The 23,496-nt window shown below is 40.8% G+C and overlaps 1 protein-coding gene across 1 annotated transcript; it reads left to right on the forward strand.

Moving 5' to 3' along the window:
* Positions 1-1,409: 1,409 nt before the first annotated feature.
* ednrbb (endothelin receptor type Bb) lies at positions 1,410-22,126 on the forward strand. The gene is made up of 7 exons (XM_077216568.1): positions 1,410-2,865; positions 10,099-10,211; positions 11,532-11,736; positions 12,550-12,684; positions 16,254-16,387; positions 20,356-20,464; positions 21,319-22,126. The coding sequence occupies exons 1-7, from the start codon at positions 1,417-1,419 to the stop codon at positions 21,481-21,483; spliced, it is 2,310 nt and encodes a 769-aa protein (XP_077072683.1). The 5' UTR covers positions 1,410-1,416; the 3' UTR covers positions 21,484-22,126.
* Positions 22,127-23,496: the final 1,370 nt, after the last annotated feature.

Here is a 23,496-nt window from a genome sequence, read left to right on the forward strand (position 1 = left end):
GGTGAGTGGATGGACGGATGGATGGGTGAGTGGATGGAGGGATGGGTGAGTGGATGGATGGATGCATGGATGGATGATGAATGGGTGAGCGATGGATGGATGATGGATGGGTGAATGGATGGATGGATGATGGATGGGTGAGTGGATGGATGGATGATGGATGGGTGAGTGGATGGATGATGGATGAATGGATGGATGGATGGGTGAGTGGATGGAGAGATGGGTGAGTGGATGGAGGGATGGGTGAGTGGATGGATGGATGGATGGGTGAGTGGATGGATGCATGGGTGAGTGGATGGATGGATGGATGGATGGGTGGGTGAGTGGATGGATGGATGGGTGAGTGGATGGAGGGATGGGTGAGTGGATGGATGGGTGAGTGGATGGATGGATGGGTGAGTGGATGGAGGGATGGGTGAGTGGATGGATGGATGGATGGATGATGGATGGGTGAGTGGATGGATGGATGGGTGAGTGAATGGATGGATGGATGAATGGATGGATGGATTGATGGATTGATGGATGGATGATGGATGGATGATGGATGGGTGAGTGGATGGATGATGGATGGGTGAGTGGATGGATGGATGGATGGGTGAGTGGATGGAGGGATGGATGGATGGATGGATGGGTGAGTGGATGGAGGGATGGGTGAGTGGATGGAGGGATGGATGGGTGAGTGGATGGAGGGATGGGTGAGTGGATGGATGGATGGGTGAGTGGATGGAGGGATGGGTGAGTGGATGGATGGATGGATGGATGGATGGATGGATGGATGGATGGATGGATGGAGGGATGGGTGAGTGGATGGAGGGATGGATGGGTGAGTGGATGGATGGATGGGTGAGTGGATGGAGGGATGGATGGGTGAGTGGATGGAGGGATGGGTGAGTGGATGGATGGATGGATGGCTTCATGTTCTGTTTGCGTTCATTACATTCACAGCTGTTTAATCACTCAGTGTTTAGCAGAGCTCTAGTGAACATCTGGACACACACTGATGCATCAGGAGGAATGAGCAGCGCTGACTGTGTGCGTGTGTGTGTATGTGTGTTTGTGTGTGTGAATCCTTTGAAAGCGCTGCATATATGGCATCATGGAGGCAAGATCACACTGGAAACTCAGTGTCTCGACCCGCAGGCGTGTGAATGACTGAGTCTGAGATCGGGGCCAAAACACATGATTTATTGAGCCGCTGTCAAACGCTCACGTATATAAACACACACTCACATATATAAACACACACCTTCACCTTCACCTAAGAGACTCAAGAGCTGCAGGGAAAAAACATCTCAAGCTTTATTCTTCAGCATGAGACAGATTAGAACCGGATTTATCTCAGGTTTTAGAGTCTTTGACATGTTGGTCTCATTCACTGTGCTGTTATTGCTGTGTGTTTATAGTTCTGCCGGGTTCATGAGCGCTCAGACTGCAGATCCGGGAGTAAAGAACATCTCGTGGAACTCCCCAGACGGCACCAGGAACAGAACCCGGAGTAACTACCCGGACAGCACCGGGAACAGAACCCGGAGTAACTACCCAGACGGCACCGGGAACAGATCCCGGAGTAACTCCCCGGACATCACCGGGAACAGAAATCAGAGTAACTCCCCGGACGGCACCGGGAACAGAACCCGGAGTAACTCCCCAGAAGGCACCGGGAACAGAATCTGGAGTAACTACCCGGACAGCACTAGGAACAGAAATCAGAGTAACTCCCCGGATTGCACAGGGAACAGAACCTGGAGTAACTCCCCAGACGGCACCGGGAACAGAACCCGGAGTAACTACCCGGACAGCACCGGGAACAGAACCCAGAGGAACTCTCCGGACGGCACCTGGAACAGAACTCAGAGGAACTCTGCGGACGGCACCGGGAACAGAACGCAGAGGAACTCTCCGGACGGCACCGGGAACAGAACCCAGAGGAACTCTCCGGACAGCACCGGGGACAGAAATCAGAAGAACTCCTCGGATGGCACCGGGAACAGAACCCGGAGTAACTCCCCGGACGGCACCGGGAACAGAACCCAGAGGAACTCTCCAGAAGGCACCGGGATCAGAACCCGGAGGAACTCTCAGGACAGCACCAGGAACAGAAATCAGAGGAACTCCCCGGACGGCACCATGAACAGAACCCGGAGTAACTCCCCAGACGGCACCGGGAACAGAACCCGGAGTAACTCCCCGGACGGCACCGGGAACAGAACCCAGAGGAACTCTGCGGACAGCACCGGGAACAGAAATCAGAGTAACTCCCCGGACGACACCGGGAACAGAACCCGGACTAACTCTCCGGAAGGCACCGGGATCAGAACCCGGAGTAACTCCCCGGACTGCACTGGGAACAGAACCCGGAGGAACTCTCAGGACGGCACCGGGAACAGAACCCGGAGGAACTCTCCGGACGGCACCGGGATCAGAACCCGGAGTAACACCCCGGACCGCACTGGGAACAGAACCCGGAGGAACTCTCCGGACGGCACCGGGATCAGAACCCGGAGAACCTCCCCGGACAGCACCGGGAACAGAACGCGGAGGAACTTTCCGGACGGCACCGGAAACAGAACCTGGAGGAACTCCCCGGACGGCACCCGGAACAGAACCTGGAGGAACTCCCCGGACGGCACCGGGAACAGAACCCGGATGTGCTCTGCACCGGTGCGGATCAGAGATGCATTCAAGTACATCAACAGCGTGGTCTCGGTTCTGGTGCTGCTGCTCGGGATGCTGGGAAATGTGACTCTTCTGAGGATCATCACAGAACACAAAAGCATGAGAACTGGACCCAATATTCTCATCGGCAGTCTGGCTCTGGGAGATCTCCTACACATCGTCATCGCCATTCCCATCAATGTTTATAAGGTAACCAGTGTTGGCGGTAACTCATTACAAGTAACTTGAGCTACGTTTACTAGATTACTTTTTCAAGTAACTAGTAAAGTAACGCATTACTTTTAAAATTGACAAAAATATCTGAGTTACTTTTTTTTAAATAAGTAACACTAGTTACTTTATTTTCGCATTTATTGACTGACAGCTCTCTTGTCCCCATGTTGAGACAAATTGAAGTGCAGAGCCGTGTGTGTGTGTGTGTGTGTGTGTGTGTCTGTGTAAACATGATGGTTATTGTAGTTCTAGACTAAATGTGTGCATTTCCTCATCTCACTTGCACAAAAAAGGATTCAATATTCCTCAAAATGAATAAAATCAGCAAAATGCAGAATCAGGATACTATGCAAACCTCCAAAAACTAAACATGTTAAATAAAGCATACATTTTTATGCATTTAATGTCACTTTATTGACCAATGTACATGCTTCTGACCTTTGATAATTCAATTAAACCATAAGCAAAAATAACTACAGATTTTTTTGATTTTATTGATAAAGTAATTGTTAAACTTATCCAGAACAGCAGCTGAAAGGTGTGTTTGAGCAGCGCCCTCTACTGTACTATAATGTACTATACTCTACCTCTACTGTACTCTAATATACTGTACTCTACTGTACTCTACCTCTACTGTACTCTAATGTACTATACTCTACTCTACCTCTACTGTACTCTAATATACTGTACTCTACATCTACTGTACTCTAATGTACTCTACTCTACCTTTACTGTACTCTAATGTACTATACTCTACTCTACCTCTACTGTACTCTAATATACTGTACTCTACCTCTACTGTACTCTAATGTACTCTACTCTACTCTACCTCTACTGTACTCTAATATACTGTACTCTACCTCTACTGTACTCTAATGTACTATACTCTACTCTACCTTTACTGTACTCTAATATACTATACTGTACTCTACTGCACTCTGCCTCTACTGTACTCAAATGTACTATACTCTACTCTGCCTCTACTGTACTCTAATATACTGTACTCTACTGTACTCTACCTCTACTGTACTCAAATGTACTATACTGTACTCTACTGTACTCTACCTCTACTGTACTCTAATATACTATACTGTACTCTACTGTACTCTACCTCTATTGTACTCTAATGTACTATACTGTACTCTACTGTACTTTACCCCAGTGTACGTTAATGTACTCTACTCTTCACTTTACTCTAGTGTACTCAAATTTACTACACTGTACTCTACCCCTACTGTACTTGAATGCAATATACTGTATGCTAAAGTTCTCTACTCTACACTACTCTACTGTACTCTACCTCTACTGTACTCTACCTCTACTGAAATCTACCTCTACTGTACTCTACATCTACTGTACTCTACTCTACTGTACTCTACCTCTACTGTACTCTACATCTACTGTACTCTACATCTACTGTACTCTACTGTACTCTACCTCTACTGTACTCTACCTCTACTGTACTCTACTGTACTCTACCTCTACTGTACTCTACTGTACTCTACCTCTACTGTACTCTACATCTACTGTACTCTACTGTACTCTACCTCTACTGTACTCTACCTCTACTGTACTCTACATCTACTGTGCTCCACTGTACTCTACTGTACTCTACCTCTACTGTACTCTACCTCTACTGTACTCTACATCTACTGTGCTCCACTGTACTCTACTGTACTCTACCTCTACCTCTACTGTACTCTACATCTACTGTACTCTACTGTACTCCACTGCACTCTATGTCTACTTTACTCTACTGTACTCCACTGTACTCTACCTCTACTGTACTCTACCTCTATTGTACTCTACTGTACTCCACTGTACTCTACCTCTACTGTACTCTACCTCTATTGTACTCTACTGTACTCTACTGTACTCCACTGTACTCTACCTCTACTGTACTCTACCTCTACTGTAATCTACTGTACTCTACTGCACTCCACTGTACTCTACCTCTACTGTACTCTACCTCTACTGTACTCTAATATACTATACTGTACTCTACTGTACTCTACCTCTACTGTACTTTAATGTACTATACTGTACTCTACTGTACTTTACCCCACTGTACGTTAATGTACGCTACTCTTCACTTTACTCTAGTGTACTCTAATTTACTACACTGTACTCTACCCCTACTGTACTTGAATGCAATATACTGTACGCTAAAGTTCTCTACTCTACACTACTCTACTGTACTCTACCTCTACTGTACTCTACCTCTACTGTACTCTACTCTACTGTACTCTACCTCTACTGTACTCTACATCTACTGTACTCTACTCTACTGTACTCTACCTCTACTGTACTCTACCTCTACTGTACTGTACCTCTACTGTACTCTACATCTACTGTACTCTACTGTACTCCACTGCACTCTATGTCTACTTTACTCTACTGTACTCCACTGTACTCTACCTCTACTCTACTGTACTCCACTGTACTCTACCTCTACTGTACTCTACCTCTACTGTACTCCACTGTACTCTACTGTACTCTACTGTACTCTACCTCTATTGTACTCTACTGTACTCTACTGTACTCCACTGTACTCTACCTCTACTGTACTCTACCTCTACTGTACTCTACCTCTACTGTACTCTACTGTACTCTACTGCACTCCACTGTACTCTACCTCTACTGTACTCCACTGTACTCTACCTCTACTGTACTCTACCTCTACTGAAATCTACCTCTACTGTACTCTACTCTACTGTACTCTACCTCTACTGTACTCTACATCTACTGTACTCTACCTCTACTGTACTCTACCTCTACTGTACTGTACCTCTACTGTACTCTACATCTACTGTACTCTACTGTACTCCACTGCACTCTATGTCTACTTTACTCTACTGTACTCCACTGTACTCTACCTCTACTCTACTGTACTCCACTGTACTCTACCTCTACTGTACTCTACCTCTACTGTACTCTACCTCTACTGTACTCCACTGTACTCTACCTCTACTGTACTCTACCTCTACTGTACTCTACCTCTATTGTACTCTACTGTACTCCACTGTACTCTACCTCTACTGTACTCTACCTCTACTGTACTCTACTGTACTCTACTGCACTCCACTGTACTCTACCTCTACTGTACTCTACCTCTACTGTACTCTACATCTACTGTGCTCCACTGTACTCTACTGTACTCTACCTCTACTGTACTCTACATCTACTGTACTCTACTGTACTCCACTGCACTCTATGTCTACTTTACTCTACTGTACTCCACTGTACTCTACCTCTACTGTACTCTACCTCTATTGTACTCTACTGTACTCTACTGTACTCTACCTCTATTGTACTCTACTGTACTCTACTGTACTCCACTGTACTCTACCTCTACTGTACTCTACCTCTACTGTAATCTACTGTACTCTACTGCACTCCACTGTACTCTACCTCTACTGTACTCTACCTCTACTGTACTCTAATATACTATACTGTACTCTACTGTACTCTACCTCTACTGTACTTTAATGTACTATACTGTACTCTACTGTACTTTACCCCACTGTACGTTAATGTACGCTACTCTTCACTTTACTCTAGTGTACTCTAATTTACTACACTGTACTCTACCCCTACTGTACTTGAATGCAATATACTGTACGCTAAAGTTCTCTACTCTACACTACTCTACTGTACTCTACCTCTACTGTACTCTACCTCTACTGAAATCTACCTCTACTGTACTCTACCTCTACTGTACTCTACATCTACTGTACTCTACTCTACTGTACTCTACCTCTACTGTACTCTACCTCTACTGTACTGTACCTCTACTGTACTCTACATCTACTGTACTCTACTGTACTCCACTGCAGTCTATGTCTACTTTACTCTACTGTACTCCACTGTACTCTACCTCTACTCTACTGTACTCCACTGTACTCTACCTCTACTGTACTCTACCTCTACTGTACTCTACTGTACTCCACTGTACTCTACCTCTACTGTACTCTACCTCTATTGTACTCTACTGTACTCTACTGTACTCCACTGTACTCTACCTCTACTCTACTGTACTCCACTGTACTCTACCTCTACTGTACTCTACCTCTACTGTACTCTACTGTACTCCACTGTACTCTACCTCTACTGTACTCTACCTCTATTGTACTCTACTGTACTCTACTGTACTCCACTGTACTCTACCTCTACTGAACTCTACCTCTACTGTACTCTACTGTACTCTACTGCACTCCACTGTACTCTACCTCTACTGTACTCCACTGTACTCTACCTCTACTGTACTTCACCTCTACTGTACTCCACTTTACTCTACCTCTACTGTACTCTACCTCTACTGTACTCCACTGTACTCTACCTCTACTGTACTCTACCTCTACTGTACTCTACCTCTACTGTACTCTACTGTACTCCACTGTACTCTATCTCTACTGTACTCTATCTCTACTGTACTCTACTGTACTCTACCTCTACTGTACACGCGTGAATATGCATTTCATTCAGCCTGAGGATTATTATTTCACTTTTGTTGTGAAAGGGTGTTTACATTTGCACAAAAATATAACTTGTTAATAACTTGCTAATCCCAGCACAAGTGGAAAAAAGTAACACAAAAGTAACATAACACATTGCTTTTTCACAAAAAGTAACTAACTCAATTAGTTACTTTTTAAGGGAGTAACGCAATATTGTAATGCATTGCTTTTCAAAGAAACTTCCCCACACTGAAGGTGACTCTCGAGTCGTGATGTGCAGTGAAGCGTTCGGATGATGCGATCTAATGTGTGTGTGTTGTTTGTAAAGTGTGTGTGGTGTTTGTGAAGTGTGTGTGGTGTTTGTGAAGTGTGTGTGGTGTTTGTGAAGTGTGTGTGGTGTTTGTGAAGTGTGTGTGGTGTTTGTGAAGTGTTTGTGTGGTGTTTGTGAAGTGTGTGTGGTGTTTGTGAAGTGTTTGTGTGGTGTTTCTGAAATGTGTTGGGTTTTTGTGAAGTGTGTGTGGTGTTTGTGAAGTGTGTGTGTGGTGTTTGTGAAGTGTGTGTGTGGTGTTTGTGAAGTGTGTGTGGTGTTTTTTAAGTGTGTGTGGTGTTTGTGAAGTGTTTGTGTGGTGTTTCTGAAATGTGTGTGGTGTTTGTGAAGTGTGTGTGGTGTTTGTGAAGTGTGTGTGGTGTTTGTGAAGTGTGTGTGGTGTTTGTGAAGTGTGTGTGTGGTGTTTGTGAAGTGTGTGTGTGGTGTTTGTGAAGTGTGTGTGGTGTTTGTTAAGTGTGTGTGGTGTTTGTGAAGTGTTTGTGTGGTGTTTCTGAAATGTGTGTGGTGTTTGTGAAGTGTGTGTGGTGTTTGTGAAGTGTGTGTGGTGTTTGTGAAGTGTGTGTGTGGTGTTTGTGAAGTGTGTGTGTGGTGTTTGTGAAGTGTGTGTGTGGTGTTTGTGAAGTGTGTGTGGTGTTTGTGAAGTGTGTGTGTGGTGTTTGTGAAGTGTGTGTGTGGTGTTTGTGAAGTGTGTGTGGTGTTTGTGAAGTGTGTGTGGTGTTTGTGAAGTGTGTGTGTGGTGTTTGTGAAGTGTGTGTGTGGTGTTTGTGAAGTGTGTGTGGTGTTTGTGAAGTGTGTGTGGTGTTTGTGAAGTGTTTGTGTGGTGTTTCTGAAATGTGTGTGGTGTTTGTGAAGTGTGTGTGGTGTTTGTGAAGTGTGTGGGGTGTTTGTGAAGTGTGTGTGTGGTGTTTGTGAAGTGTGTGTGTGGTGTTTGTTAAGTGTGTGTTGTGTTTGTGAAGTGTGTGTGTGGTGTTTGTGAAGTGTGTGTGTGGTGTTTGTTAAGTGTGTGTGTGGTGTTTGTGAAGTGTGTGTGTGGTGTTTGTGAAGTGTGTGTGGTGTTTTTTAAGTGTGTGTGGTGTTTGTTAAGTGTGTGTGGTGTTTGTGAAGTGTGTGTGGTGTTTGTGAAGTGTGTGTGGTGTTTGTTAAGTGTGTGTGTGGTGTTTGTGAAGTGTGTGTGTGGTGTTTGTGAAGTGTGTGTGGTGTTTTTTAAGTGTGTGTGGTGTTTGTGAAGTGTTTGTGTGGTGTTTCTGAAATGTGTGTGGTGTTTGTGAAGTGTGTGTGGTGTTTGTGAAGTGTGTGTGGTGTTTGTGAAGTGTGTGTGGTGTTTGTGAAGTGTGTGTGTGGTGTTTGTGAAGTGTGTGTGTGGTGTTTGTGAAGTGTGTGTGGTGTTTGTTAAGTGTGTGTGGTGTTTGTGAAGTGTTTGTGTGGTGTTTCTGAAATGTGTGTGGTGTTTGTGAAGTGTGTGTGGTGTTTGTGAAGTGTGTGTGGTGTTTGTGAAGTGTGTGTGTGGTGTTTGTGAAGTGTGTGTGTGTGGTGTTTGTGAAGTGTGTGTGGTGTTTGTGAAGTGTGTGTGTGGTGTTTGTGAAGTGTGTGTGTGGTGTTTGTGAAGTGTGTGTGGTGTTTGTGAAGTGTGTGTGTGGTGTTTGTGAAGTGTGTGTGTGGTGTTTGTGAAGTGTGTGTGGTGTTTGTGAAGTGTGTGTGGTGTTTGTGAAGTGTTTGTGTGGTGTTTCTGAAATGTGTGTGGTGTTTGTGAAGTGTGTGTGGTGTTTGTGAAGTGTGTGTGGTGTTTGTGAAGTGTGTGTGTGGTGTTTGTGAAGTGTGTGTGTGGTGTTTGTTAAGTGTGTGTTGTGTTTGTGAAGTGTGTGTGTGGTGTTTGTGAAGTGTGTGTGTGGTGTTTGTTAAGTGTGTGTGGTGTTTGTGAAGTGTTTGTGTGGTGTTTGTGAAGTGTGTGTGGTGTTTGTGAAGTGTGTGTGGTGTTTGTGAAGTGTGTGTGGTGTTTGTGAAGTGTGTGTGTGGTGTTTGTGAAGTGTGTGTGTGGTGTTTGTGAAGTGTGTGTGTGGTGTTTGTGAAGTGTGTGTGGTGTTTGTGAAGTGTGTGTGTGGTGTTTGTGAAGTGTGTGTGTGGTGTTTGTGAAGTGTGTGTGGTGTTTGTGAAGTGTGTGTGGTGTTTGTGAAGTGTTTGTGTGGTGTTTCTGAAATGTGTGTGGTGTTTGTGAAGTGTGTGTGGTGTTTGTGAAGTGTGTGTGGTGTTTGTGAAGTGTGTGTGTGGTGTTTGTGAAGTGTGTGTGTGGTGTTTGTTAAGTGTGTGTTGTGTTTGTGAAGTGTGTGTGTGGTGTTTGTGAAGTGTGTGTGTGGTGTTTGTGAAGTGTGTGTGGTGTTTGTGAAGTGTTTGTGTGGTGTTTCTGAAATGTGTGTGGTGTTTCCTCAGCTCCTGGCAGAGGATTGGCCGTTCGGTGTCCTGATCTGCAAACTCCTGCCGTTTCTTCAGAAAGCGTCGGTGGGAATCACAGTCCTGAGTCTCTGCGCTCTAAGTATCGACCGGTGAGGGACCTTTACAGCAGCGCTGCTTTAATATTTAAAGGGATAGTTCACCCAAAAATGTAAATTCTGTCAGTAATTACTCTCCCTCATGTTGTTCCACCCCGTAAGACCTTCGTTCATCTTCAGAACACGAATGATGATATAGAAATTGAAATAAAGTCGTTATTTTTGTTGTTTTTTTGCGCACAAAAAGTATTCTCGTCGCATGATGAACTTAAGATTGAGCCACTGTAGTCACTTGGACTATTTTAACGATGTCTTTAATAACTTTTCGGGGAACAAGTGTCAATCCCTTAGAAGCCTATGGAGGAGTGATCCAGCTCTCAGATTTAATCACAAATATTTTAATTCGTGTTCCAAAGATGAACGAGGGAGATGGAGAGTAAATACTGACAGAATTTACATTTTTGGGTGAACTATCCCTTTAAATATAGAATTTTAGCATTGATTAATGTTTTATTTGATGGGTTTCTTCACCTGTACTAATAAAATTGGAACATCATGTTTTCTTTTTAAATGTGCTTTAAAAATAATAAAAATTTAATTACTGGGTAGATTACTTACAAATTGTAGTCTGTAAATTCATTACATATTTCATTACTGTTCGGGGTCGGTAAGATTTGTTAATGTTTCTGAAAGAGTCTCTTCTGCTCACCAAGGCTTCACTTATTTAATCAAAAAAACAGTAAAAAATTTGAAATATTATTCTAATATAAATTAGAATTAAATTAGAAAACTGTCTTCAGTGTCACATGATCCTTCAGAAATCACTATAATATGATGATTTCATGCTCAAGAAAAATTTCTAATTATTATCAATGTTGAAAACAAATTTTTTTTTTTTTTAATAAAAACCGTCATGCATTTTATTTTTTCAGGATTCTCTGATGAATAGAGTTATATCATATATAATTATATCATTATAATTATATATGATATATATAGTTATATCATTATAAATGTCTTTACTGTCACTTTTGATCAATTTAATGCATCTTTGATGAATAAAAGTATTATTTCAGATAAAAATACTAACCCCACACTTTTGAACGGTAGAGTACATTACAAAAATTGTAGTTAGTAATGCAATCTATCAATTACAGCATTACATCCATCCATTTTAATTACTTTTGACCTAATTTGTTTACAGATTTGAATAGTTATCATATTCATATCAGAATTTTTTTTTTTAAACCAATGCATAAAAAAAGAAAATTATAAAGAATTTTATCAACAACATGAAGGACCTGCAGGGGTTTATTATTTGATTACAGACACTGTAATCTGACCACTAAAGTAGAAGCGTTTGTCGTTCTGAAGGTACCGGATCGTCTCATCCAGGACTCGGACCAAAGCTCCGGGTTTTCCCAAGTGGATCGCAGTCCAGGTGTGTTTGATCTGGATGATCTCGACGCTCCTGGCCGTCCCGGAGGCCGTGGCGTTCGATCTGATGGTGATGGAGTACAGAGGCGAGCGTCTGCGGATCTGCCTCCTCCATCCTGTGCAATCCTCTGCGTTCATGCGGGTAAACTGAGCCGAACAGCATTTTTTTAAATTAAATGAATGTACTATATTGTTGTTTGATGTTTTTTATTTAATATTTTTTATTTTTATGGGATTTTTTTATACTAAATTATATTTAATCTGTATCTATATTTCCATGTATTCACTTTTTGAGCATAGACCTGAAAATACATTTCCAACTTAAACTGTCGTAAATCTTGAATTCTTAACTTTCTATTTTCAAAGACGACACGTGGCAGATTATTGCTGAAGTGAAAAAAGTAACAGAATTTTACGTGTATTGTTATAAAAAATGCACAAAAATACTTTTCAAAATCACGTCTTACTCTAAAACTACAAGAAAATCAAAGCCATAAATCTAAACAAGTTGTGTTGCACATGTGAGCTGATATCTCAGTAAATGAGCGTTCAGTGAGATGTTGTTCGGCTGCAGTTCCGAACGCTTCCACTAGAGGAAACTCTCATTCATTTCCAATGCGTCATTTCTGACCGCGAGGAGCACAAGTGTGACTATTGTTTCAGGACCATTTAACCTGTTCAATCATGTCTATGATTTTTTTGTGTTTTCACACAGCAAGTGCCAAAACCTTTACCAAGTTCCGTACCATTCCCATGAAGTAAAAAATTCATAAAAAATATAAACGGTAAAATTCTTCAGTCGAATATGACGAAGGGCACCCTGATGTGAGGAAGTGTTGATGTAGAGAGTCTCGTTTCCTCATCAAACATCTTGAGTTTTCAGTCTGATAATGACGTGCTTCCTTCGAAATATTAATGTCAAGTTCATCATTAACTCTCTTTGGTCTTGTTCTAGTTTTATAAAGTGTCCAAAGACTGGTGGCTGTTTGGGTGTTATTTCCTGGTTCCGCTGACGTGCACCTCCATCTTTTACTCTCTGATGACCCGCAGGATCTTCAGCCGAAGCGTTCCGGACAAACACATGAAGCAGGTCTGAGTTCCCAGAGTTCATCTCGATACATGCCTCTCAGTTTCTAGCAAACCGGCACACGCGATACGCATGTGCGCCGTCACCGTTTCATAGATTCATGTTTTTGAAGTTTACACAGAGATGATAACGGTATCGCTTTCAAAACTCGTTTTCAAAAACATGCACTTTGGATCCTGTTTCAAGGTGTTCTCAAGCTCCAACACTGTTGTGTGTAAATAAACGTCCAGAACACATTAAGAGTTTCTGTTTTCTGTTAGAACGGTGTGTGTTAGCGGCCGCTAAGTTAATAACTAATGATCTTTACAACGGAAGTGAATCAATCAAAACTTTAGCTGGACAATAACTTTATTCTAGATCTGCTGTAAAGCCTAAACAATCTCTGTTACTGTAATCTCCTATTATCACTGTAAAGCTGCTGTGAAACTCTATATTGTTAAAGCGCTGTATAAATAACGGGGATTTGACTTTTATAAGCGCCATCTACTGGCAGAAAGTTAATTCAGCGCTTTACACGCAGAGCTGTTAACTGGTCGATCAGAAAGTCAAGTCAAGTCAAGTCACCTTTATTTATATAGCGCTTTTTACAATACAGATTGTATCAAAGCAGCTTCACAGTGATAACATGAAAATAATATAACAGTTTGTTTCTAAAAGAAAATTGAGTCAACGTCCACCTTAAGCAAGGCAGATCAATAATATTATTGAATATTAAATGTCCCCAACTAAGCAAGCCAAAAGCCAAGGCAACAGTGGCAAGGAACCAAAACTCCATCAGGTGACAGAATGGAGAAAAAACCTTGGGAGAAACCAGACTCAGTCGGAGGGCCAGTTCTCCTCTGGCCAACGAAGGAACAGTGCATGATTTATGATTCGGGCAGCATTACAAGGCAGATTGGATCGGAACATTTAGAAATTTATCCATTTCCATCTTTTAGAAGTCCAATAATGACGCCGGTGTTGAGACGAGTTGTTGAGGATCAGTGCCGTCCACCATAGAGGGTCCATATCGCCGGTGTTGAGTCGTCTCTTCACAGGCTTTGTGATTGGCGTATCTGAAGTCTCCGTGAAAGGCTGGATACAAACTGGAGCTGACGAACGCCGTTTTTCTCGGGACTCGCGTCCCGTGATAACAGCAGAAAAGCAAAAAGGGAAAATAATTAGCGTAGCTGCTGTTCATAATGATTTCCATAACACGGGCGTAGATGATAAAAAACATGAAGACAGTGATTCTTGCGTCCCAGAGTCACCCCCCTCCGTCCCCCACTCAACTCAGCCCTGCTTACTGACCTCTACATCCCTCCTGCTGCTGAGACCTAACCACAATCTCACAATCTCTCCGCAACCCAACCATACGCGCCGACCCGTTTGACTAAGGCTGTCGAGCCCCACTGTCGTCGTTAAAGCAGGTTCAGTGGCAACGGTTCCGTATGGCATACCACCTACCGCAAAACACAATATCTACCCAACCACCCGTCATTCACGCAATATACACAGGAACGTAATGACTGTAAATACTATGCAACCTATACAAATAACCTACAGACTCTTCAAGTTTTATAATATTAAATGCATTCGATCTGATTCAGCAGTGGTATAAAAGGTAAGCATTATGTAAATGCTTGGCTAAAGAGATGCGTCTTTAATCTAGTTTTAAACTGGGACAGCGAGTCAGAGCCTCGAACAATATCAGGAAGGCTATTCCAGAGTTTAGGAGCTAAATGTGAGAACGCCCTTCCTCCTTTAGTGGACTTAGATATCCTAGGAATGACCAGAAGCCTCGAATTTAGTGATCTTAAAGAACGTGATGGATTGTAGGGCGATAGAAGGTCCATTAAATACACAGGAGCTAAACCATTTAGGGCTTTATAGGTCAGTAATAGTACTTTGTAATTGATACGGAACTTGATAGGTAACCAGTGTAGAGATGATAAAATAGGTGTTATATGATCATATTTTCTTGATCTAGTAAGAACTCTAGCGGCTGCATTTTGCACTAACTGTAGCTTGTTTATTGAGGATGCAGGACAGCCAGCTAATATAGCATTACAGTAATCTAGTCTCGAGGTCATGAATGCATGAACTAACTTTTCTGCATCAGAAACAGATAGCATGTTACGTAGCTTTGTAATGTTTCTAAGGTGGAAAAAGGCTGTTCTTGTAACATGAAATATGATTTTCGAAAGACAAGTTGCGGTCTAGTATAACACCCAGGTCTTTTATTGTAGTGGATAAAGTAACTGGACATCCTTCTATATTAAAGTTGTATTGTAAGTGAGTTTGTGGGTAGTTTTTTGGACCAATAAGTAGTACCTCCGTTTTATCTGAATTTAGTAGCAGGAAATTACGCGTCATCCAGCATTTTATATCTTTGAGACACTCTGTCAAATTTGATAAGTTAGTGTTTTCATCTGGCCGTGATGAAATATATAATTGAGTGTCATCAGCATAACAGTGGAAATTAATTCCATATTTTCTTATAATATTACCAAGTGGGAGCATATATATTGAGAATAGCAGAGGGCCTAACACCGATCCTTGCGGCACTCCATAGTCTACTGACGTTATCTTTGATTTTTCCCCATTTAAACAGACAAAATGATAACGGTCTGATAAGTACGATCTAAACCAGCTTAATGCCTGTCCCTGAACACCAGTGTAGTTTTGTAGTCGATCCAGGAGTATTTTATGATCGATAGTGTCGAACGCAGCGCTAAGATCGAGTAGAACTAGTATTGAGATACAGCCTTGGTCAGAAGCTAAAAGTAAATCATTTGTAATTTTAACTAGCGCAGTTTCTGTGCTATGATGCGGTCTGAATCCTGACTGGAATTTTTCATATATCTCATTTTCTTGCAAGAAAGAGCACAATTGAGCGGCCACAATTTTTTCTAGTATTTTAGACATAAATGGAAGATTTGAAATGGGTCTGTAATTTGCTAAGTTATTTGGGTCTAATTGCGGTTTCTTAATGAGAGGTTTTATTACTGCCAGCTTGAATATTCTTGGAACATGACCTAAAAATAAAGACGAGTTAGAGTAAAGAAGCAAATTTGCATTCAAAAAATCTAAACAAATATTATATCATACCACATATTTTAAATATAATCTTAATAATATAAGTATAATAATTTATAATTTTGACTCATCGCTTTTCTTAAAAAATGGTTTAAAGGCTGAAATGTGAGGTTTATCATTTTACAAAAGTTTTATTTTTGTCAAAATCTGTATTTGAACTGTAAAGCTGTTTACTGTAAATGATGATTTTTATAGTTTAAGATGTTACCATAGACATTGCTCATATGGTATTAATATGTTCGTCTAGGACTTAAAAAAGATCTTTAAAAGACTTGAATTAGATTTTAAAAAAACCTGCAGAGACCAGAAGTGGAAGCACTAAGGCACTTTTGTCATTTTTATTTTATTTTTGTAACTTTTTTTTCCGATGTTTTTTTGACTGGTGTGTGTGTGTGTGTGCGCGCGTGCGTGTGTGTGTGTGTGTGTGCGCGCGTGCGTGTGTGTGTGTGTGTGTGTGTGTGTGTGTGTGTGTGTGTGTGTGTGTGTGTGTGTAGAGACGCGAGGCGGCCCGGACCGTATTCTGTCTGGTTCTGGTGTTCGCTGTCTGCTGGTTTCCACTTCACCTCAGCAGGATCCTCAAGTTAACCATCTATGATGAGCATGACCCCAACAGATGCAGTTTACTGAGGTAACACACACATAACACACACATACACACACTCACACTTATAAGATACAAAAATCAGCACCATACCAACCGGACACGGAGACTTGACTCTAACTTAATCAGCACTTCTCTCAGCCATTAACTTGGGTGAATATTATGATTATTTTTGCCACTGAGCTTGTTGTGTGTCATAATGCGATTGTCGTCATCAAAATTAAGCTGCTCATCATGTCTTAAAGGGGACATATCATGAAAATCTGACGTTTTCCGTGTTTAAATACTATAATCCAGAGCCGGCCCGAGCCTTTTGGGGGCCCTAAGCAGCCGCTTAGTTCGCTTATGCCTCGGGCCGGCCCTGCTATAATCCGGTGTTTCTAACAACACAGAAAACGTGAAAAGTGAAACCTAGTAACTCTGTTCTGGTGAGTCTTTCTCTGAGATCTTGACGAAAAATAAACCGATCAGATTTCTCTCCTTCTGATGTATGAAGAGGATCTTATTATAATATTACCGGCCCTTAATCTGCATGTTTATAATATTACCGGCCCTTAATCTGCACGTTTATAATATTACCGGCCCTTAATCTGCACGTTTATAATATTACCGGCCCTTAATCTGCACGTTTATAATATTACCGGCCCTTAATCTGCACGTTTATAATATTACCGGCCCTTAATCTGCACGTTTATAATATTACCGGCCCTTAATCTGCACGTTTATAATATTACCGGCTCTTAATCTGCACGTTTGTAATATTACCGGCCCTTAATCTGCACGTTTATAATATTACCGGCTCTTAATCTGCACGTTTATAATATTACCGGCTCTTAATCTGCACGTTTATAATATTACCGGCCCTTAATCTGCACGTTTATAATATTACCGGCCCTTAATCTGCACATTTATAATATTACCGTCTCTTAATCTGCACGTTTATAATATTACCGGCTCTAAATCTGCACGTTTATAATATTACTGGCCCTTAATCTGCACGTTTATAATATTACCGGCTCTAAATCTGCACGTTTATAATATTACCGGCTCTTAATCTGAACGTTTATAATATTACCGGCTCTTAATCTGCACGTTTATAATATTACCGGCACTTAATCTGCACGTTTATAATATTACCGGCTCTTAATCTGCATGTTTATAATATTACCGGCACTTAATCTGCACGTTTATAATATTACCGGCTCTTAATCTGCACGTTTATAATATTACCGGCCCTTAATCTGCACGTTTATAATATTACCGGCCCTTAATCTGCACATTTATAATATTACCGTCTCTTAATCTGCACGTTTATAATATTACCGGCTCTAAATCTGCACGTTTATAATATTACTGGCCCTTAATCTGCACGTTTATAATATTACCGGCTCTAAATCTGCACGTTTATAATATTACCGGCTCTTAATCTGAACGTTTATAATATTACCGGCTCTTAATCTGCACGTTTATAATATTACCGGCACTTAATCTGCACGTTTATAATATTACCGGCTCTTAATCTGCATGTTTATAATATTACCGGCACTTAATCTGCACGTTTATAATATTACCGGCTCTTAATCTGCACGTTTATAATATTACCGGCACTTAATCTGCATGTTTATAATATTACCGGCTCTTAATCTGCACGTTTATAATATTACCGGCACTTAATCTGCACGTTTATAATATTACCGGCACTTAATCTGAACGTTTATAATATTACCGGCTCTTAATCTGCACGTTTATAATATTACCGGCTCTTAATCTGCATGTTTATAATATTACCGGCACTTAATCTGCACGTTTATAATATTACCGGCCCTTAATCTGCACGTTTATAATATTACCGGCCCTTAATCTGCACGTGTATAATATTACCGGCTCTTAATCTGCACGTGTATAATATTACCGGCTCTTAATCTGAACGTTTATAATATTACCGGCACTTAATCTGCACGTTTATAATATTACCGGCCCTTAATCTGCACGTGTATAATATTACCGGCTCTTAATCTGCACGTGTATAATATTACCGGCCCTTAATCTGCACGTTTATAATATTACCGGCACTTAATCTGCACGTTTATAATATTACCGGCCCTTAATCTGCACGTGTATAATATTACCGGCTCTTAATCTGAACGTTTATAATATTACCGGCCCTTAATCTGCACGTTTATAATATTACCGGCTCTAAATCTGCACGTTTATAATATTACCGGCCCTTAATCTGCAGGTTTATAATATTACCGGCTCTTAATCTGCACGCTTATAATATTACCGGCTCTAAATCTGCACGTTTATAATATTACCGGCCCTTAATCTGCACGTTTATAATATTACCGGCCCTTAATCTGCACGTTTATAATATTACCGGCTCTTAATCTGCACGTTTATAATATTACCGGCTCTTAATCTGCACGTTTATAATATTACCGGCTCTTAATCTGCACGTTTATAATATTACCGGCTCTTAATCTGCACGTTTATAATATTACCGGCCCTTAATCTGCACGTTTATAATATTACCGGCTCTTAATCTGAACGTTTATAATATTACCGGCCCTTAATCTGCATGTTTATAATATTACCGGCCCTTAATCTGCACGTTTATAATATTACGGGCCCTTAATCTGCACGTTTATAATATTACCGGCCCTTAATCTGCACGTTTATAATATTACGGGCCCTTAATCTGCACGTTTATAATATTACCGGCCCTTAATCTGCACGTTTATAATATTACCGGCTCTTAATCTGCACGTTTATAATATTACCGGCCCCTAATCTGCACATTTATAATATTACGGGCCCTTAATCTGCACGTTTATAATATTACCGGCCCCTAATCTGCATGTTTATAATATTACCGGCTCTTAATCTGCACGTTTATAATATTACCGGCCCTTAATCTGCATGTTTATAATATTACCGGCCCTTAATCTGCACGTTTATAATATTACCGGCCCTTAATCTGCACGTTTATAATATTACCGGCTCTTAATCTGCACGTTTATAATATTACCGGCCCTTAATCTGCACGTTTATAATATTACCGGCCCCTAATCTGCACATTTATAATATTACGGGCCCTTAATCTGCACGTTTATAATATTACAGGCCCTTAATCTGCACGTTTATAATATTACGGGCCCTTAATCTGCACGTTTATAATATTACCGGCCCCTAATCTGCACGTTTATAATATTACCGGCCCTTAATCTGAACGTTTATAATATTACCGGCCCTTAATCTGCACGTTTATAATATTACGGGCCCTTAATCTGCACATTTACACACACCAGCCGACATTCGGTTTCTCGAGCGACAACAGTGACCAGTTCTAACGCAACGGCAGAAGATCCAGCAAAGCCTGAAACTGTTTGGTCGTTGAGCACAGACGAGCACTGAACACTATTGACCAGAACACGTCACCGCTGTCTTATAAACACCTCAGGAACTGTGGACACTTGTGTAGAAGTTCAACATGATGATGAGATGATCAATGTAACTCCACAACAACTACATAAATGTCTCCACTAACATTCAGAAACTCTTCCTGAGTCTCTCCGTAAGGCTGCACTCGCTACTGGTTATTCTGGGATTCTGGATGAGTGAGATTGGCCTGTTTTGTTATTGCCGTAGTTTCTGAAGCTCGTGTAAAGACTCCGCCCTCTTCTGAACGGAGGCGGAGCTGCAGCTCATTTGCATTTAAAGCGACACACACAAAAACAGCTGTTTTTGCACTCACCCAAAAAGGGGCAAAATTGACAAGTTATAATAAATTATCTGAGGGAATTTTGAGCTGAAAGTTCACACACACATTCTGGGGACACCATAGATTTATATTACATCATGTGAAAGGCGCATAATTTCACCTTTAAAATACTGCCTGTCAGTGGATGTTTGTGACCATAGACATTCAGTGAACGCTCAATGTGTGTTTGAAGTGAATGTGATCATGTATTTTTGACACTGTGGTTATGTTTTAGCACCTTTCTTGTTCTCGACTACATCGGCCTCAACATGGCGTCGGTGAACTCCTGCATCAACCCTGTGGCTCTGTACGCCGTCAGCAAGAGATTCAGAAACTACTTCAGAGTAAGACGTGCTCCTCACTTCTGTGGCTTATGACTGTATTTATGACATGCTTTACTTACTCGACAATATTTACGTACACTAAAAGAAGTCTCACCACGACTGCGTTTATTTGATCAAAAATACAGTAAAACAGTGAAATATTATTCCAATGTAAATCAGCTGTTTTCTATGTGAATATATAGTAAAGTGTAATTTATTCCTGTGATCAAAGCTGAATTTTCAGCATCATTACTCCAGTCTTCAGTGTCACATGATCCTTCAGAAATCACTATTATATGATGATTTGATGCTCAAGAAACATTTATGATTATTATCAGTGTTGAAAAAAGTTCATATTTCTGTGAAATGGAATCTTTTATAAATGTTACATTCTAAACTGTAGTTTATCTTAATTACTTTGTTTCTTTGTCGATAAGATTACATTAGTTTGTAATAAACAGGTAATAAACAATATTAATTTCCAGAACACGATGCAAAAAAAGGAAAAAGAATCGCATTTTTACTATCATCCTTTGTAAACGGTATTGACGGTGATTAAACGAATCGGATCTGCAGATTAACGGAGGCGGGTTTACACACACACACACACACACACACACACACTTTGTTTACAGCTGAATTATGAATAAGGATTGTGTATCGCAGGAAACTGGATGTGACGGCAGGATGTTCATGTTATTCTCCCTGACAGAGAGATGTTTGAGCTTGATTTACATAAAACTGACCTTGTGCACAACATTTCCATAAATCATGTATAACGGCTCATGTTAATCTGCTCAGGCGTGTCATCTGCATATGTTCAGCGAGACAGAAGAGCGTTTGCTGTGATTAATCGTGTTTAATCCCGACGACAGGATTCTCTCGGCTTCTGTTCCTCCGGCCCGGAACACAAGAGGAGTTTCAGGAGGTCAAAGGTCACAGGGGAGTTTCAGGAGGTCAAAGGTCACAGAGGAGTTTCAGAAGGTCAAAGGTCACGGAGGAGTTTTCAGGAGGTCAAAGGTCACGGATCCGCTCTCTGACATCAGTGACTCTGGAAAACAGGACTCGTGTGACGGCGAGAGAAACGCCTTTCTCATGAACTTTACATGTTTCAGAAGTTCAAATCAGCCTTAGATCGTTTTGTCACTTTTGGGTTTTTTTGGTAAATACAAGATTGTGTGAGTGTGTGTGTAGCATATTCACAGTGTGTGTTGTAATTCACTCAGTTTGAACCAAATTTGATTATTACAGTAAAATGTTCTTATCGTCAAATATTGAAGTGTTAATATTATCTTTATAAAAAAAATACAGTAAAACAGTGAAATATTATTTCAGTTTAAATTATAAATAATAAATCCTGTGATCAAAGCTGAATTTTCAGCATCATTACTCCAGTCTTCAGTGTCACATGATCCTTCAGAAATCACTATAATATGATGATTTGATGCTCAAGAAACATTTATGATTATTATCAATGTTGAAAACAGTTCAGATTTTTGTAGAAACCGTCTTACATTTTATTTTTCAGGATTCTTTGATGAATAGAAAGTTCAGCGTTTATTTGACACACAGTAGAAATATTTTATAATAAAGTCCTTTGAGCAATTTAATGAGTCGTTACTGAATAAGTAGTTTAATAATGTCCTACAGCAAAAAAATGAAATAAAATCTAACTGATCCAAACTTTTGAGTTGTTTTCAATATCTATATGTTTATAATATCTATATGTTTTTAATTTTAATAATTAATATTTAATTTCATATTGTGTATCCACAATATGCTCTTTCTCAGCTGTTTGTGACCCAACAGAGCCGAGACTCGTTCCGGGTCAGAACACAAGCTTGTCACGAGACCAGCCGTACAAACTGAGCTTATTATTGTGTGGAAGACACTGACATCATCATCATCATCCTCATCTTCATCACCATGTCAAGTCAAGTCTCCTTCATTTATACAGCGCTTTAACAATATAGTTTCACAGCAGCTTTACAGTGATAATAGGAGATTACAGTAACAGAGATTGTTAAGGCTTTACAGCAGATCTAGAATAAAGTTATTGTCCAGATAAAGTTAGTTTTGATTGATTCACTTCCGTTGCGAAGAATCATTAGTTATTAATACTATTTATTAATACTAGTTATTATTATATTATTTATACTTAGCGGCCGCTAACACACACCGTTCTAACAGAAAATTCTTTAATGCGATCCGACCGCTCATTTGCATAAAACAGTGCCTGGTGGCTCAGAGAATTTTTTTATCGCTTCTGCGTAGACGCGCGAACCTGAATTATCCTGACAACGCTTTATCAGTACAGAGGTAGAGGAAAGGAGGCCTTCACAGGGAGAGACTAGTGACACTTCAGGACTGTGTTGTTGTCGTGTCCAGGCGCAGGTCCTGTGTGTGTGTGTGTGTGTGTGTGTGTGTGTGTGTGTGTGTTGTGTGTGTGTGTGTGTGTGTGTGTGTGTGTGTGTGTGTGTGTGTGTGTGTGTGTGTGTGTGTGTGTGTGTGTGTGTGTGTGTGTGTGTGTGTGTGTGTGTGTGTGTGAGTGAGTGTGAGTAAGCGCAAAGGAGCAACTGTGTCTAAAGTGCTGGAAAATAGAGAGTTAAAAGTTTCTGTTGCAATATCGAGTTCTTCTAAGCTATCTGGGATGCTGAGACGATGAAACTGATTAGGAAGATTATTGATAAAGCAATCTTTAGTGGCAGAAGTGATAGGTCTAACATACTTGTAACACGGAGTTGGCTTTGCAGCCTTGGCTAAATGAAGTTTACATGATAGATAGTGATCTGAGATGTCGTCGCTCTGCTGCAGAATTTCAACAGCATCAACATTGATTCCATGTGATAATATTAGATCTAGAGTATGATTACGACAATGAGTAGCAGTCATTTAAAGTAATGTAATCGTTTGGTTTTAGCCAGGTTTCTGTCATACACAGGACATCTAGGTTATAGTCTGTGATCATATCATTAACTATGAGCGCTTTTGAAGTAAAGGATCGAATATTCAGCAACCCAAGCTTTATCATTTGTTCATTTGTATTATTTCTG

Source organism: Siphateles boraxobius, unplaced genomic scaffold, assembly GCF_051911475.1.
Source record: "Siphateles boraxobius isolate OS27281-9 unplaced genomic scaffold, OSU_SipBor_1 7, whole genome shotgun sequence".
Classification (NCBI taxonomy): domain Eukaryota; kingdom Metazoa; phylum Chordata; class Actinopteri; order Cypriniformes; family Leuciscidae; genus Siphateles; species Siphateles boraxobius.

Excerpts from the sequence above, each read along its gene's own strand:
- ednrbb (XM_077216568.1), top strand. The coding sequence starts at position 1,417 with ATGAGCGCTCAGACTGCAGATCCGGGAGTAAAGAACATCTCGTGGAAC. Across the intron at positions 2,866-10,098 it reads TTCCCATCAATGTTTATAAG|CTCCTGGCAGAGGATTGGCC; the intron begins GTAACCAGTGTT and ends GTGTTTCCTCAG. Across the intron at positions 12,685-16,253 it reads CGGACAAACACATGAAGCAG|AGACGCGAGGCGGCCCGGAC; the intron begins GTCTGAGTTCCC and ends GTGTGTGTGTAG.